The sequence below is a fragment of the Furipterus horrens genome, unplaced genomic scaffold (genome assembly GCF_987537825.1).
Source record: "Furipterus horrens unplaced genomic scaffold, mFurHor1.1.pri manual_scaffold_4, whole genome shotgun sequence".
NCBI lineage: Eukaryota > Metazoa > Chordata > Mammalia > Chiroptera > Furipteridae > Furipterus > Furipterus horrens.
In genome coordinates, this window is record NW_028327174.1 from 96,503,651 (window position 1) to 96,521,185 (window position 17,535).

General features: G+C 36.2%; 1 protein-coding gene across 3 annotated transcripts in view; it reads right to left on the reverse strand.

Moving 5' to 3' along the window:
* The window catches only part of ERC1 (ELKS/RAB6-interacting/CAST family member 1), a 520,356-nt gene that overhangs the window by 433,960 nt on the left and 68,861 nt on the right, over positions 1-17,535 (reverse strand). For all 3 annotated transcript variants that reach the window (XM_090273801.1, XM_090273803.1, XM_090273802.1), the window contains exon 3: positions 2,014-2,430. In XM_090273801.1, the coding sequence (XP_090129927.1) occupies positions 2,014-2,430 (417 nt within the window). The remainder of the gene's footprint in view (positions 1-2,013; positions 2,431-17,535) is intronic.

The window sequence follows — 17,535 nt, forward strand, 5'->3', positions numbered from 1 at the left end:
GAAGAGAAGCAATAAAAATGTAACATTCAAAGTCCATCGTGATGCTGGTATAGTTTTCATGTTGCATGCTATTTGAGACTAACAATTTCTCTTGCAATGTTCTATGGCAAGACTCTGAGTTATCACATTAAAACATAAAGTTTTTAACGTAAACTGAAAGAAATTCAAAATGTGCCTATAACGCAGAAGTTGACAGAAAATTTTCTAAAACAGAATGATGTGGTAATTTGAAGAGCATAACATATACATTGCTAAAGATGAATCATAAGAAAATATATATGCTGTTGGGAAGATAAACTGGTCCAATCACTCTAAAAGACAAGATTATTCCAAGTTTCAAAAATGTACACACTCTGAGCAAATTTATTTCCAGGAATTTATCCAAAAAAATTATGTATAGGGATATATGATTAAGGTCAGTACAACACCGTTTTATAATACTGAAAAATCAATAGTAATTTAAATTTTCAGCAGTAAGAGATACTCAAAAAAAATGCAATGGAACATTATACATGCATTTGAAATTATAAAACTATACACATACTGACAAAGACAGACAGATGGTCAAGATAAATGATCCAGAAAAGCAGGTGACATTACATTATGCCTAGCTGCACTAATATAGTAGCCACCAGATGCATGTATACTTAAACCTAAATTTGATTTAGTGTTAAATTACTTATATTTAAATAAATTTAAAAGTCAGTTCCTCAGTCACACCAGCCACATTTTAACTGCTAAATAGTCACATGTGGCTAGCTGCCATAGTGGACAGAGCCAATATACATTTCTATCATCACAGAAAGCTATATCAGATAATACTGATAAACAGTTGTCGATCTTTTTAAGGAAAAGAAATATAGAATTAATGAAAGAATGTATATAAAATAAAAATGACTGGAAATTACGCATAATGAAAATTGACAATTATCACTAGGTAATAATACCTTGGGTTTTAAGTTTTTGTTAGTCTATTTTCTAATTTTACCATAATAAACTACAATGGATTTACTGTGTAAAAATTGTTTCTAAAAAAAGTGACTTTCCCTTTCAAAAATAAAAATGTTCTCACAGTAAATATTTCAGATGTTTTTGCAAGAGGAGAAATTATGGAACAAACTGCAAATTTAAAAGTATTCTTTTAAAGTTGCTATTCTGCTATTTGGAGAATATTCCATTTTTTCTACCTCCTCCTTCAAATTTCATTTAAAAAGCAATCACTCACACTGGCACTCACACAGTTCTAAGCTGTTTTTATTCCCTATCCAAATCTGAAAGTTATCTGAAGTCTCTGATCACATATAGAGAATTATAGCTGTCAATTTTTTAATTCGATGAAAGGTGAATTCTTCATTTATGCTTTTTTAAAGTGAAACATTACCTAAAAAAGTGAAAAATTTTATCAACAGTCACAGTGGTCAGCTGGAGTCTGAGTTTACCTCTAAAAAATAAGTGACACTGTGCCTATATATTATTCTTTCTCAATGTACCTCCATGGCAGCAAAAGATTTTTATCACGTATATTTTCACAATGCAACTTCCATGAAACCACAAGGCAAGCACCCATTACCGCTGCCAAGGGCTTTATAAACACACCTAAAGTGAAGTTATCACTTCTTTTCTCTTATTAACATTTTCAAATCAAACAATAGTTAGCTACTTTGATCCTGGTTTTGTAGTGCACATCTCTGAACACATCAAAAGACGAGTATAACAAATAAAGAAAATTCTGTGCCCCTCTAGCAACAAAATGAGTCTTATAGAAACCAGGAAGAGGAAAAAAAAAAAAAAAAAAAAAAAGACCCAGAAAGTCATCAAGCCAGTATACATATACCAGTCAATTGCATCTCATTCAAGAGAGCAAATCAGCATAGAAACCAGCGAAACATTTATATACCAAAGAAAAAATTCCCTTCCACTAGCTCAGTAGGGCATATAAATTTACCTAGGCCAAGATGCTGACTCATCATGGCTAAAAAGGAAGTTATAACAACTGAAAAAGTGGTTACTCACCTCTCTCAACATACTGTTCTCTTTTTCCTTCTGCTCCAAAAGGCTTTCTAGGTGGTGGACGTGCATCTCTGCCTCTGCCAGTCGTCTCGTTCGCTCATGGTCTTCCTCAGTAGCCTTAGCAGAAAGTCCTTTACTCTGCAACATCTCCAGAAGTTTCTTGATGGATTCATCCCGAGCATTCAGGGTTTGCTTCTGAGTCTCAATACGCAGTTCCATTTCCTCCAGAGTCTTTCGAAGAAGGAACAGCTCTTTGGCCTGTCTTTCATGTTCAGCATGCAGCCTCTGGAAGTTCTCTTCTGTCAGTTCTGCCACACAAGGTTCACCAGTTCTATTGCTACTATCTTGCTGAAACAGCTGGTTCAGGTCCCTTTGGATCCGTAATTCATCCTGGAGAGCCTGGATTGTCATTTGCATGTGCTAGAACCAAGACAAAAAATTCCAAATCAGCTCTCCTCCTCAAGCATCAAAAACAGAGCAGACTGGGCCCCGAAAGTAACTACCAGGGTTCTTAGAACCCTGCACTCAGCCGATCAGGACGTGCATTATTCTGTTTTACACTGTCTTAAAAAACGATTGAGATAATCTGTAAAATATCAGTAATTTAATTTGTGTTTATCCCCAAAAGAAAACAAGTATGGCAGCTCCTCACTTTGCATAAGCCATGACAAGATAAAGACACTGTTCAAAATAGTAAGTATTACTACACAGAACTGAACGGAGGGGAGGGAAAAGACATGGGAAATCCACAGGAATACAAAAACATCCAAAAAAATTATCATAAAAACAAGGATAGCAAAACACAAAATGACTTTTAATAATTTACCATTAAATTCACACCTTAAATAATACTACTGGCACTTAATAAGTAGTTTCTACATACCAGATTGTGTCAAGCACTTTTTATGTGTTAATTCCTTTAATCCTCATTATAAGACATATACTATTATTTCAATTTTATCGATGATGACACTAGGCTTACAGGGATAGGGATCTAAATAACTTGGCCAAGATCACACAGTAAGTGACAGAACTTAGATTCAAAACAAAGCAATTCTCCCAGGCACTGAAACTAGGACTACCAGAAGGTAATAACCTGAGGCTTAAAAAAAAACTGACTATGTGAGCTTTTTATACTGGGGACACAACAATACAGGAGTGTAATTAAATGAAGATATTGACGCAGATAAACTACTAAAATGTTTGAGAGGGCACATCTTTAGCCTATCCTTCTAATGAAGGTATATGAACCTTTAATCTCAATAAATAAATTCCAACACATTATACCAAGAATTTAAAAGATATTACATCAACAATCTTATGTTTAAAAATGAAGAAGCAACAATAAAAGATCCCTCTTTGTATTTAAGGAATCAAGGCCTAGCAATGCCACAGTAGAAAGTATATTAACCCATAATCGAAAGATGCTGAGTTTTAGTTCCAGCTCCCATAGTAAACTACCTATGTAATTTGGGATACACTGCCACCTTTCTGGGTTTCAGATTCCTCCTATTTCAAATGAGGATATAAATACCTGTATCATATTTTCACAGAGTTAATACTATCATGAAAAGCTCTGTGGTGTATATTTTAAAACATACGTTACTTAATAATTTTGGCTGGCTGCAAAAGAGCAGTTATAGTATCTAGTATCTCAAAGAAATGATTTGCCAAGTGTATGAGATGTATGTACAGAGATCCTCACTGTTGTTAATAATAGTGATAAAAGTAAAAATAACCTAAACAGATATTAATAGATGACAATTTAAATAAATGAGGAATGTCCACACAATTTAATACTACACATCAATAATAAAATAACAGTATAGATTTATATTTACTAATAAAAACAATGGTCACAACATATTATTTTAAGTGTGAAAAAGACTATAAAATAGCAAGTATAGAAAGATCTCAATCCTGATTTTTAAGAGTATCTATGTGCAGAGAAAAATCTAAAAGGATATAAACAATTACCGATGACTATCTCTGAGTAGGGGTAACGTTCAGATTTTTTTCATACTTTTTTGTACTGTCTAAATCTCCTAGAGTAAGCATGTAAACCTTTTGTAATTTAAAAAAAAAAAAAAAAACTTTTCCCCAAAATAAAATAAATGGACTTCAGAGATTTCTGATTGGTACAAAACACTGTGTTCAATTTGCTACCACTTCTTTTTTTTAAAGAAACAATAATTACTATTTATAAATTTTAAAATGAAATATAAGAAATAAAAACATTTCTATAAAGTTATATAGGAAATCATTATAATTAGTGAATATTTTGTAAAAAACAAAACTGAGATGGCTGAAGGACAAATTTTAAGAAGACTATACTATATGTATTCTATTCTGAATGAAATTTTTTAACTGATGTATAACTGACATTGAAATTTTTTAAGAACAGTTTTGAGATATAATTCATATACCATTCGGTTTACCTGTTTAGAACTATACAATTCGGTGGTTTTCGGCATATTAAAAGTTGTACATCAATCCCTACTGTCTAATTCTAGAACACTTTTCATCACTCCTAAGAGAAATTCAGTACCATTAGCAGTCACCTCCTATAATATCTTTCCTCCTATCTAACCTTCCCTAAAAAGGAATGAAATTCTGACACATGCTACAAACTTGGATGAACCTTGAGGATATTATACTAAATGGAATAAGCTAGTCACAAAAGACAAATACAATATAGTTCCACTAATACAAATTATCTACAACAGTCAAATTTATAGAGACAGAATGTAGGACAGTGGTTGCCAGGGGCTGCAAAGGGAGAATTACTGTTTAATTTGTACAGAGATTCCATTTTACAGGGTAAAAAGAGTTCTAGAGTTGAATGGTGGTGATGGCTGCACAAAAATATGAATGGACTTGATGCCACTGAATTAACTGTATGCTTGAAAGATGGTTAAGATGGGAAATTGAAGATGATATGTAAATATAAGGTGTATTTTATAACAACAAATATGGAATAAAATACCTACCACAGAATTCCATATAATTACTAAAAACTATATTTATAACCATTAATATTTATGTTGGTTCTCATTTATCACTATTGTAACAGGCACCTTCCTCTGTATATCTTTGCACGTGTACCCAAATTTTTCCTGGGAATCAATTTTCATAGGTAGACCTGCTGGACTGAAGAGCATACAGCTATAATTTTGGTACATGTTACAAATTATATCTGAAGGGGGCTGTACAGATTTAAATGTCCACCAAACAATTTCTGGGAGGGGCCATTTCCCTATACCTTTGACAACTTTGGATATTTTCTTTCTTTTCTTTCTTTCACTTTCTGGCATTTCCTTGATTACAAGTGAGGCTGAATATTCACACATCTACTGGCACTTTGTATTCTTTCTTTGTAACTTAGTTGTTCTAATCCTTTGCCCATTTTATTATTGGGACATGTAACCATTTTCCTAACTTATTTTAACAGCTTATATAACCTTTTGTCTGCTGTGTATATTACAAATATATTTCCAAGTCTGCTATTTTTCTTTTAACATAGTTTATGGCGGCTTTTAAATAGAAAAAAAACCTTAATGCAAGGATATTAACCTTTTCTTTTATAGTTTCTGATTTTGATTTTATGCAAGTAGTAAACTTTCAATTCTGAAAAGTCTTCAAACTCTTGAAAAGCATTGCTTTTTTCTCACCAAGAATAAATTTACAATAAAATTAATTCATGAATTAAAATTGATTCCTTAATTATAATTTTTTAAATGCATTTAACTGTCAGCATCATATTTTACAGATTCTTAACAGTTGCTAGAGTTCAAAATCCTTAATAATATATGTCAAGATGCTAATTCTCTGAAGCCTATATTCAACCCTAATTTCCTTCTTTGCCTTTGTAAATCAAAAAATCCAGATAAATCCTGAAATTAATTAATCCCAAAGGAAAATATCATAAGTGAAATTCAACAGTGAAACTGATTTCTAGGTACAACTTAGTCCTCCTTTTTTTGACATTCATCACCACTTCATTCAACGATAAGTCACTGTTGATGACAGCTAACCATCTCACATACTTAAGCACTTATCACTAAATCTAGTAGGGTAATTACTATTTTGGTGAAGAAAAAATGCAACTACCAACATATCTAACTTCTTTGGCTCCACTGATACCCATTTTACTACAGTATAGAATTGAAACGGTGCTAACTGGAACCCTAGAAGGCTACACAGCAATTTTATTCATTGAAATAGACAAAAACAATCCTGTCTTAGGCTACATTCAAGATAGATTTACTTTATAAAAGTACTGAAAAATCCTTGGGAGAAGAAAGAAAGAAGTTAGAAGCCACACTATTCTTTCTCTAGCATGTTCAAACAAGAGCATATCTGCACATCTCAGATATTTACAAAGATTAACCAAAAAAACACATATTGAATTTAGTGGAAAGATTTCAGTTATAAGATATTAGGAGACTCTATTTGGGAATTCTGCTCTTGACACTCTCCAAAATGATCTCATAGTTCTCACATTATAAAATGTACATTGACAAACACTAGTCAACTTTTCACTCTAATACTGAGCTTGATCTGGAAAGACGGGAAAAGTGTTTAAAATTTACTCCAAGAATTGTGTAATTATTACACTAAACTATAGTGCAATGAAATATGTAAACAGTGAAGAAAATTCTTAAATCTGATAGGAACTATGACTTTCATTTGAAAAATAACACATCTATAAATATATGATCATAACAACTCTTCAGATATTTTAAATAAATATCAGACTCTTACGAAGAAGAACTTTCAACAAATAAACTACCATTAGTTTCTTGGAACAAAAGAATGTTTTGATCCAATTTATCCTGTGTTCTAAAAGTTTTAGTTAGAGAAAAAGATTGTCAAGTACTTCCGGCCAAATTGGAGGCATAGGCAGACACGATGCATCTCCCTCCACAACCAAAAAGGAATAAAACTACCTCAAAACTGGAGACAACCAGAAGTTCTAAAAATTCAAGCTGCATGGAAGTCCACCAAACAAAGATATAAAGAAGAAATACTCATTCAGACAGCTAGGAGGGGTGGAACCAGGGCAGAGAGACACGGTGTGGTGGCAGCGGCGGCAGCAACAGCAGCTGTGGCTGGCCAGCAGAAAGCGCAATCACACATTAAAAAAGTAGGGACACCTGGGGAGCGATCCCAGCACCACACCACACTGAGCAGCTCAGTTCCAGCACCGGGGAAAATACAGCCTCATTGCTTCTGACTGTGAAAACCAGTGGGGTTGGGGTAAGGGAAGAAACTGCTGGTCTCTCAGCAGCCCACTTGTTTAATGGGCCCCCATGGTTCTAGAACATCCGCAGACCCACCCACTCTGGGAACCATGGACAGAGAGCAACAGCTAGAGAGGCGCCAGTCCTATACGGGAAGCAGGAAAAGTGCCTGGAAAAGGGGTGAGCACTAAGCAAGACCCCTCCCCAACATACAGCACCACAGTGTGGGGAAATGTGTAGCCTGTATGACGAATACCTAAGGCTATGCCCCTTACAATGTAAGAGGAGCGACAGCTCTACCTAAGACACAAAAGCTAACACTGGAGCCTGTCAAGTTGAGGAGACAAAGAAGTATGGCCCAGAAGAGGGAACAGATCAAGGTTCCAGTGGGAGAACTAAGCGATGAAGAGATAGTCAACCTAACAGATGAGGTAGCCAACCTAACAAACATAGAGTTCAAAACACTGGTGATAAAGATGCTCACAGACTTGACAAATATGCTTGAGTTTGGCAAATGCAGAAGGGAAGAAGTGAAGGCTGTGCTAAATGAAACGAGAGAAAATCCACACAAAACCAATGGTGAAGGGAAGAAAACCGGGGCTCAAATCAATGATTTGCAACATAAGGAAGCAGTCAACCAATAGAGAATGAAGAAACAAAAACTGGAAAAAAAAGCAAACAAAAATGAGGAGAGGGTTAGTGACCTCTAAGACAACTTTAAATGTGCCAACATCTGAATCATAGGGGTGCCAAAAGGAGAAGAGGAAAAGCAAGAAATTGAAAACTTATGTGAAAAGTAATAAAGAAAACTTCCCAAGTTTAGTCAAGGAAATAGATATATAATACAATCCAGGAAGCACAGAGAGTCCCGAATAAGCCAAACCCAAAGAGGACTACACCAAGACACATCACAATTAAAATGCCAAAGTTTCAAGATAAATACAGAATCTTAAAAGCAGCAAGAGAAAATAAGAGAGTTATCTACAAAGGGGTTCCTGTAAGACCATCAGCTGGTTTCTCAAAAGAAACTTTGCAGGCAAGAAGGGACTGGGAAGAAGTATTCAGTGTGATGAAAAGCAAGGACCTACAACCAAGACTACTCTATCCAGCAAAGCTATCATTTAGAATGGAAGGGCAGATAAAGTGCTTCCCAGACAAGGTAAAGCTAAAGGAGTTCATCTTAAAGGGACTTATTTAAGAAAAAGAGGATCAAAACTATGAATATTCAATAAAGCTACTTAACTAATAATTGAAAAATAGAGAAAAAATACTAATGTACAACCCCTCACTGATGGAAGAAATATTTTAGTAGCCATTATTTGTCAATCATTACAGTTCTTGCTAGAGATACCAAGTTAGGTAGGCATAATAAATGTGGTCTGTGTCCACATATGGGTCGTTAAGATAAGTAACAGTAGATAAGATTATCATTAATTAAAATGCATAACACACGATTATAATTGCAAACAGGGATAAAAGCTACAACTTCAAGGTAATAAGAGGACAGATAAGAAAAAGACCTAAAAAATGGTTCTAGGAACTTCCGGCCAAGATGGAAGCCTAGACTGACACGCTCTGTCTCCCTCCACAACTGAGAAAGATTACAACTACCACAAAACCAGAAATAACCAAAAGTTCCAGAAAATAAAGCTTCATGGAAGTCCAACATATGAAGTTATAAACAAGTGGTGCTTGTCTGGACGGGTAGGAGGGGCGAAGATGGGGCGCAGAGGTCAAGCTGTGCTGGCGGCGGCAGCTGAGGTGACAGCAGCGGGACAGTGGTAAGCACAGACACCCATGTTTAGGGGGTGGCAAGAAGCACCTGGGGAGCACCTCTGGCTGCAGACCAAACCCGTCGGCTCGTGATTCCAATGCCAGGGAAGGCAGACACCCATTGCTTCAGACTGTGAGGGCCAGAGAGCATGGGGACAGAAGAGGAGGCTCCTGGTCTCTCAGCGGAGAGTGAACAGCAGGAATTCATCTTGCACCCCCACCCCCACACAAAATGCCACAGTGTGGTGAGAAGGGTCACCTGGTAGTTAATGAGTGCAAAGCACTCCGCCCCTTATAGCGTAGGAGGTATGACAACCCCACCCAGGAAGCAAAGGTAAACAAAAAACTGTCAGGATGGCACAGATCATGATAGAGATCTAACGGCTCAGCAGACAGGAAATCTTTCTGAGGCACAGTTCAGAGCTTTGGTTATACGAATGCTTACAGACCTGACAGCAGATCTTAAACAAGACGGGGAAGGAGTGAAGGCTAGTCCTGCTGAAATGAATGAAAACACATACGAAACTAGTGGTGAGGGAAAGAAAACCAGGGATCAAATCAACGAATCGGAACACAGAGAAGGAACAAACAGTCAGCCAGAGCAGAAAGAGGAAACGAAAAGTGAGGAAAATTACGAGAGGCTCAGAAACCTATGGGACAGCTCTAAGTGGGTCAACACCCGAATCATACAGTTGCCAGAAGGTGAAGAAGAAGAACTAGAAATTGAAAAATTATGTGAAAAAAGAATGAAACAGAACTTCCCTGACTTGGGGAAGGAAATAGACTTACAGGTCCAGGAAGCACAGAGAGTTCCAAAAAAACTGGACCCAGGGAGAACCACACCAAGACATGTTATAATCAAAATGTCAAAAATTAAAGATAAAGAGATAATCTTAAAAGCAGCAAGAGAGAAGAAGGGGTCCCAATAAGACTCTCAGCTGATTTCTCAAAAGAAACTCTGCAGGCAAGAAGGGACTGGCAAGAAATATTCAAAGTAATGAAAAGCAAAAACCTACAACCACAATTACTCTGTCCAGCGAAGCTGTCATTCAGAATAGAAGGGCAGAGAAAGTGCTTCCAGGACAAAGTAAAACTGAAGGAGTTCATCATATCCAAACCACTGTTATATGAAATTTTAAAGGAACTTGTTTAGGAGAAGAAAGATCAAAACTATGAACATTAAAATAACTGTATCACAACAACCAGCAACAGAAGCTGGGGAATTGAAACAAAAGGCAAACCAAGTAGGCAACGAGAGTGGGAAAGGAATTATAGGTATGGGGAGCATATAGGGGGGAGGTCAGCGGGGAGGGAAAAGCGGGGGAAAGGGAGGGAGATGGCACAGGAATTAAGAAGCACAGTAGGAGGGAGTGGAGTAGACAGGAAGATGTTGAGAAGAACTATATGCACAACCAATGGGCATGGACTAAGGGTGGGGGGGACAACTGAAGGGAGGGGTGTCACTGGGTGGAGGGGAACAACGGGGAAAGAAATTGGGACAACTGTAACAGCATAATCAATAAAGCATATATAAAAAAAAAAAAAAAGACCTGTCCCACCCTGGGAGCTTCAGGGAAATTTTATCTAAGAAAGTGATTTGGGAGCTGAATGAGATTTGAAGACTAAGTTAGCTTCCGTTAACCATTAAAAGACACTTTCCTATGAAAAGAGGACACTTATGTGAATACCCTGAAGGAGAAGGGAGCATGGTACATTTGCGGAATTAAGGAGACTAAAGCACAAAAAGTGTGGCAGGAGTTTTAATGAACTTCAAGGGCCAAAGGAAGCCACTGTAAAGTTTTGAGCGTAGTATGATACTATCATCACCATTATCATCACTAATATTTATCAAGTGCTTGCCACATGCCAAGCAATATAGTACCTCATCAAATAGCTACAACAATCACATGAGGTAACAATTATTATTACCATTTTACAGATGAGGAAAGTAAGGTTTGGAGAGGCTTAGCAACTTGCCCACCATCACATAACTATTAAGTGGTGGAGCCAGGATTCAAACATCACGTGCATTTTTAAAAACTAAAAGTGGCTGCAATGTGGCTACACATTAAGGAGAAAAAGACTGGAGAAAACTGGAAGGCTATTGGAATTATCTAAGCTAACAGTGATGAAGACCAGACTATTAACAGTAGGAGAAGGCATGGAAAAATGAATGGCTTGGAGAAATACTTAAGAGGAAAAAAATCAACAGAATTTAACTGGCAGGGCGAAAACTGGGGGGGTGAGGAAATTAAGGAAGATTCTAGAGCTTCTGATTAAAACACCCTGGACCAGTAGTGGTGCCTTATAAAAAAGGCAGTAAAAAATTAAAAACAAGCAGAATTGAGACAAGATCATGAGTTGAATTTAAAGTGCCTTGAGATGTTGAGAAAAGTTTCCAAGTGAGAAATTGGGTATGTGGGTCTGGAGTTTAGAGGAATAATAATAACTAAAGATGTAAGTGTGGAGGCTTTGATACACGGGTGTTATCTGAAGCCACAATAGTAAATGAGCAGCCCTAGGAAAAGATAATACAGTAAGAGGAGACAGCCATAGGACTGACCCTCCATTAAATGGATTGTACAGTATGAGAGGCTGACATAGGAGTCAAGAAGAGCAGTCAGGAAAGTGAGTGGAAATTGAAAAACACATTATCACAAAAACAATAAGAAATAATTGGACCCTTTCTCCAGGTTAAGCGGAGAACACAGACCAATAAAGATTTGCCTCTGGGTTCTATTCCTGGTTCCATCAGGAAGACTTTAGTGAAGTCACATAAATATTGAGTCTTAATTTATTACTCCATACTATGAATATTATTATAACCTGTGGAGTTATTATAATAATTATCAATAATCTATACAGAGGGCACCTATCACACTGTCGTCGGCAGCCGTCCGTCTCGAGAGACGATGGTGTAGCTTCTCAAGAGTCCATCTGCACCGCCGAGAATGGCTGCGCAGTCCGACTCGGGAGTGACATGGTATCTGTCTCCTCCCGTGTTGAATCGACATCTTGTGATGACGCTGAAGCTACAGAGCCTGGGCAGGGTAATATGGAGGGTCTGCTGTTGCCCATGCAGCAGACCCCCCCTCTCTTCGCAGCTGAAGGGTCCAAGGGAAAGACGGAGTCAATACAGCTTGGCTTCAGGTGCGCCGCAGGAGTTGCCGGTGTTGACTACAACGTCAAACCGCCTTAGGGACTCCGGCTCCGGATTTTCTGTCGGGGTTTACTCCCTTAGCCTTTCCCCTGAAGAGGTATGCCGCACTGTATCACACTGTAAGTTATTAATAAATGGTAGTTACTGTTATTGTTGTTTGTAAAATAAAAGGTGTAGTAGGTGGCATACTAAACCAGACTCTGAAGCCTAGAGGATTTGAAGAGCATGTTCTAGGAATGCCTGACAGAGCAATACTGGGGGATCTGAGCTCTCCATTTCTGTCTCAATCAGAACAGCTTTGTCTTCTTTATTTTACTTCTTAAAATAAGTTCTGATTATTTATCAAAATATTTATTTGAAAAAAAGGACCTGCAGCTTTAAAATTTTTTATCAAAAACCACTGACTAGATCATCTCAACAGTCACATTGATTCATTTGAATTATAGCTTATAATTCTTCACCAAAATAAAATATGCAAAAATAAGAACAAAACAACCTGTCAATAACATAATCCCCAACAGAAACTTTATAATTTATGAAAATTACTTAATTAGAATAATGGTTATAAATCAATTAGCTCTGTTTACTGAGAAACAGAACTCTTCTTTAAAAAGTCGAAGAGAAAATTAGAAGCCAGAGACATAACATGACCCATGTTACCTATGTTTAAAATATATATACACACTTACAATGGAATCACTGTGTAACCCATTTATTACCACAAATATGTTCAATAAATGTCTTCATCAACACAGTATTTCCTTATTTGCCAGTATAAACACAAATAAACCAATCAACATTTCAGCAGTTACTTGCTTTGATTCATGTTCTTCATTATTAGGCGAGCTGTTAAAATAAAGACAACTACTGATCCACCGTCATACACTATGTCATAAGAATCCCAAGACCAATGCAAAAGCATACGATTTAATTTTTTTAATATTTTTAAAGTCCTCACCCAAGGATATGCTTATTGATTTTAGAGGAAAAGGAAAGAAGGGAAGGGGGGGAGAGAGAGACATCAATGTGAGAGAGAAATTTCAATCACTTGCCTCCCATAGGTGCCTGGACCAGGGATCGAACCCACATCCTACATATGTGCCCTGCCTGGGGATCAAACCTGCAACCTTTTGGTGCACAGGATGATGCTCCAACCAACTGAGCCACCTGGCCATGGAGAAAAATACAAGATTTTAAAATACATAAAAGGAAAAATACAATTAAAGCCTTTTAAAAAATACAACCTGTCTTTGCTGATTTGATGATTGATCTGCCATTGGAAATTCTTACTACAAGCAGATGCTATCATTTAACAGACTGATTTAATATTACTTAAGAGTGTAAATTCCAAAGTTGTACTTCAAAAGGATATTATACAGTACATATTTGATTATGTCCTAAATGAAAGAGAGCGCCAGTGTCTGAGACCCAAAATCTGAAAGACTCTATAAAACGTTTGTCCCATTTTAAGACAGAGCATTAGGATGTCTGTGCCACAGAGTTTCACGCTAAGTGTCCCTGAGAATTTTCAGCTGCACCCAGAGGTGCAACTGCTCAACAGGCTGGACTAAAGAATATATGGAATAATTACCATAAAGAGGGCCAGACACATGACAACATGAAAAGTAATTATATAAACGATCGATGGCACAAGAAAAAGGATATTAAAAGAAAATTTTAAAGGTACCAACTCCAATGAAAAAGGTGGGTAAAATTTTTCTCATACTCTACTTAGCATTTTCCCTTACACAGGCATATATCAAAACTACAAATAATCTGAGCAACTTAACCAATGTTATTTTTCAAGCAAAAGAAAGCCTTACCTGAGTTTAATGTAGCTTAACTCTTTTCTTCACTATTCACACAATTGCAATATTCAGCAAACAAACAAAAAATCGCTGATTATAAGCCTATGGTGCTTCAATAGCAATAATGGCATCAACCTTTGTGCTATCACAGCTATAAAAATTCACATCCACACAGGTAATGGGTGAGGGCACCTCTTGCCCTTACCTTACCAGCACTTGTACATTAACAGTTTTTTTGAGGTTTGCCAGTATCATGGATGGGAAATAGCGTCTCAGTGTTGCTTTAATTTGCATTTGCCTACTTACTATAAGGTGGAACATCTTTCCACATATATTCTGGCTTTTCGGATTTCCTCTTATGTCAGCCAGAATTCATATCCTTTGCCTATTTTTTCCACTGAATTCAAAGTAGGGTATTGTATTAACCCTTTATCCTCAAAGACAAAGATAATAAGAACTACCAACAAAGACCAAACTGTAGGAATAATAGGAGCTCAGTAATGCTCTGTTAAGCATTTGAGTAAAGAAATGTATTGGGGTTACGCACAAAGCCAGCAATTACAATGAAGTTTTTTGGAAGGGAGAAAGTCTGGAAAGAAGAAAAGCTAATATATTAAGAGAACTGAGTTAATAAAACCTAGACCAGTATTTCTTTTCCTCACTCAGGCAATTTTAAATCCTAGTAGCTACACTATTAGTACATATTAGTAAAGGGACAGTGTGCACTCAAAGGAAAATACTTCAGTACCTCTGTAATATTTGTAATATTTAAAACTGTGTTAGTAATTCTAAACCCAAGATTACTTTTTGTTTTAGTTGATAAAATAAATTTTATAGTTTCCTGTGTAACATTCAGACACACCGGGTAGAGGGCATCAGCAGTGATGGGAGAGTGTCATATAGAGACTGATTAAACATGCAAATATTTTAAGGATAAGGGCATCCAAGTTTTCACTATAGAAGAAAAGGGAATTACATATGTAGAAAGTAAAACAAATAAAACAAAAAACCTAGAAAGAATCCTCCAGTGTTGGATTGCAAATGAAAGTCTCAGTGTGAACTTATGGTTTCCAATGTATAAGATAAATATTATAAATAGATATAAATATGTATAGATATATATGCATATGTATAAGTTCATGAGTGTGCGCGCGCGCGCACACACACACACACACACACACACACACACACTCCCTAGCTCTGCCCACTGAGAGGGACTGGGACTAGCAAACTCTGAATAGCAATGAGCACACCTGAAGTTCAGACCTTGGCTTCTAAATATTTTCCACTGAAATGAACCAAGGCTCCTTAAAAAAAAAATGGCTAATTCCAGGATGAGGCATAGAAGAAAGTACAAGGTGAGTTTGGAAGCTCCTATTATGCCACAAAGTACTCAAAGGCTCTGGCTGGTGTAGTTCAGTAGATTGAACACTGGCCTGTAAACCAAAGAGTCACCAGTTCAATCCCCACTCATTGCACATGCCGGGGTTGTAAGCCAGGTCCCCAGTTGGGGGTGCATGAGAGGCAACTACACAGATGTTTCTCTCCCTCTCTTTCTCCTTCCCTTCCCCTCTCTCTAAAAATAAATAAATAAAATCTTTTTTTTTTAAAGTACTCAAAGAATATTGACAATTTGTCAAATAAACATAGGAACAAGGTTAAACAGACTCCAACTCGCAAATTCTGGGACAAACTGAGCATCAAAATAAATAATGATGGTTACATAAAATCTACTGAAGAAAATGGAAAACCATAGGTCCCATGTAAATACAAACTGATACTTTAACGAAGAATGTGATATTTATATAGTCTCAAAGTATCTCCTCATAAAATACTTATTAATTATAGAGAAAGAGTACGTGCAAAGTGGAGAAGCCTTGATCTTAATCAAGTGATCAAAGAGATCATAATCAGTAATGGGACAAATCAAAATCATGAGCCACCTTACAGGAATACAGCATTACTTCTGTGATACTCTGTCCAATAATACCCAACCTGAATATATCACATGGTACTATGAGACAAACCCAAACTGAGGTAGTCTATAAAATTACTTATCTGTAATCTTTAAAAGTGTCAAGGTCATGAAAGTCAAAGAAAAACCAAGGCATCATTCTAGATTGAAAGACACATGCAACCTAAGATTCTGAACTGAATCTTTTTCTATAAAGATTACTATTAGGACTACTAATGAAACTTGAGTGGAGTCTGAGGATTAGATGGTAGTACTCTAATAAAGTTAATTTCCTGAATTTGATGGTTGTATTGTGGTTGTGTAGGAGGACACCCTTGTTTGTGGACCTTTTCTCCAAACTTGAGACTGCAATTTTTAATTAGTCAAAAAATATGATGGGAAAAATTCCATCCAAAGTAGAAAAAAATTTACAAAGTACATAGTAGTAACCTTGACCAAAAAAAAGTGGATAACTGAAATGAAAAAATAAAATAAAATAAAATTTTGTTGGAAATGTAATAAGGTTTTAATCAGTTTAGAAATATATCGTACTTCAAATAGTTCCAAAATAATTTGTAGGTCTGACCAAAAAAAAAAAAAAAAAACCTGAGTGTAACTGAGAAAAATGTTTCTAAAGTTCATTTGAAATTTATTCAGTAAATCAAAAAATATTTACTGAGTGCTTACGTGCTTACTACATGTTGGGTGCTAGAGACCCAGCAGTAACCAAGAAAAACAAGGTAGCCTCATGGAACTGGTATTTCAATGACAGAGACAGTTAACCAAGTGCCAAGCATGTTACTAACTGTGATTAATGCTATTGAAGAAATAGGACAATGTGGCAGATTAGGAGCTCATTATCCTTCTTTAGGTAAAATGGTTAAGGAAGGCTAAGAAAGTAACATTTAAGCTGAAACCTAGAGCAGCTAGCACAGAAGAAGATTGGGGTAAGAATATCTGGCAGCAAAAAGAGTTGAGAATGGCAAATATATACATATATATTTTGAAGGAAATTACTTTCAATGTCTAATCAGCCATATAATACAAATTATAAACCTGCAATGAGTCAATGTCATGCTGGAAAACAGACCAATGGAAGAGATCTTACAATAATTAAGCACTTAATAAAGAAAAAAGAAAAGATGCCACTAATCAAAAGGGGTCAAATGGGTCATGCATCACACAAGTGTTAAAATTTCCAGCTATTAGGAAAACATCAAAATAAATATATTTTCCTCACACAAAATTACAAAATAAATTCCAGGAAGATTAAAGAACAACTATAAAATTCAAATTAATTAGGAAATAAAAAGAAGAAAACATAGACATATTTAATTATACTCAGATCAAGGGCTTTCTAAACGAAAGAGAAATGTAAGAAATTATAAATAAAAGTTTCCTTCCCCAGATTTAAAAAGTATTCAGCTATTATTTCTTCAAATATATTTTCTGCCCCCTTCTCTTTCTTCTCCCTCCTGAATCCCCACAGAGTGGATGTCAGAGCACTTGATGTTGTACCAGCAGTCCTTTATACTATCCTCATTTTTTTAATTTTGTTTTCATTTTGCCGTTCTGATTAAGTGATTT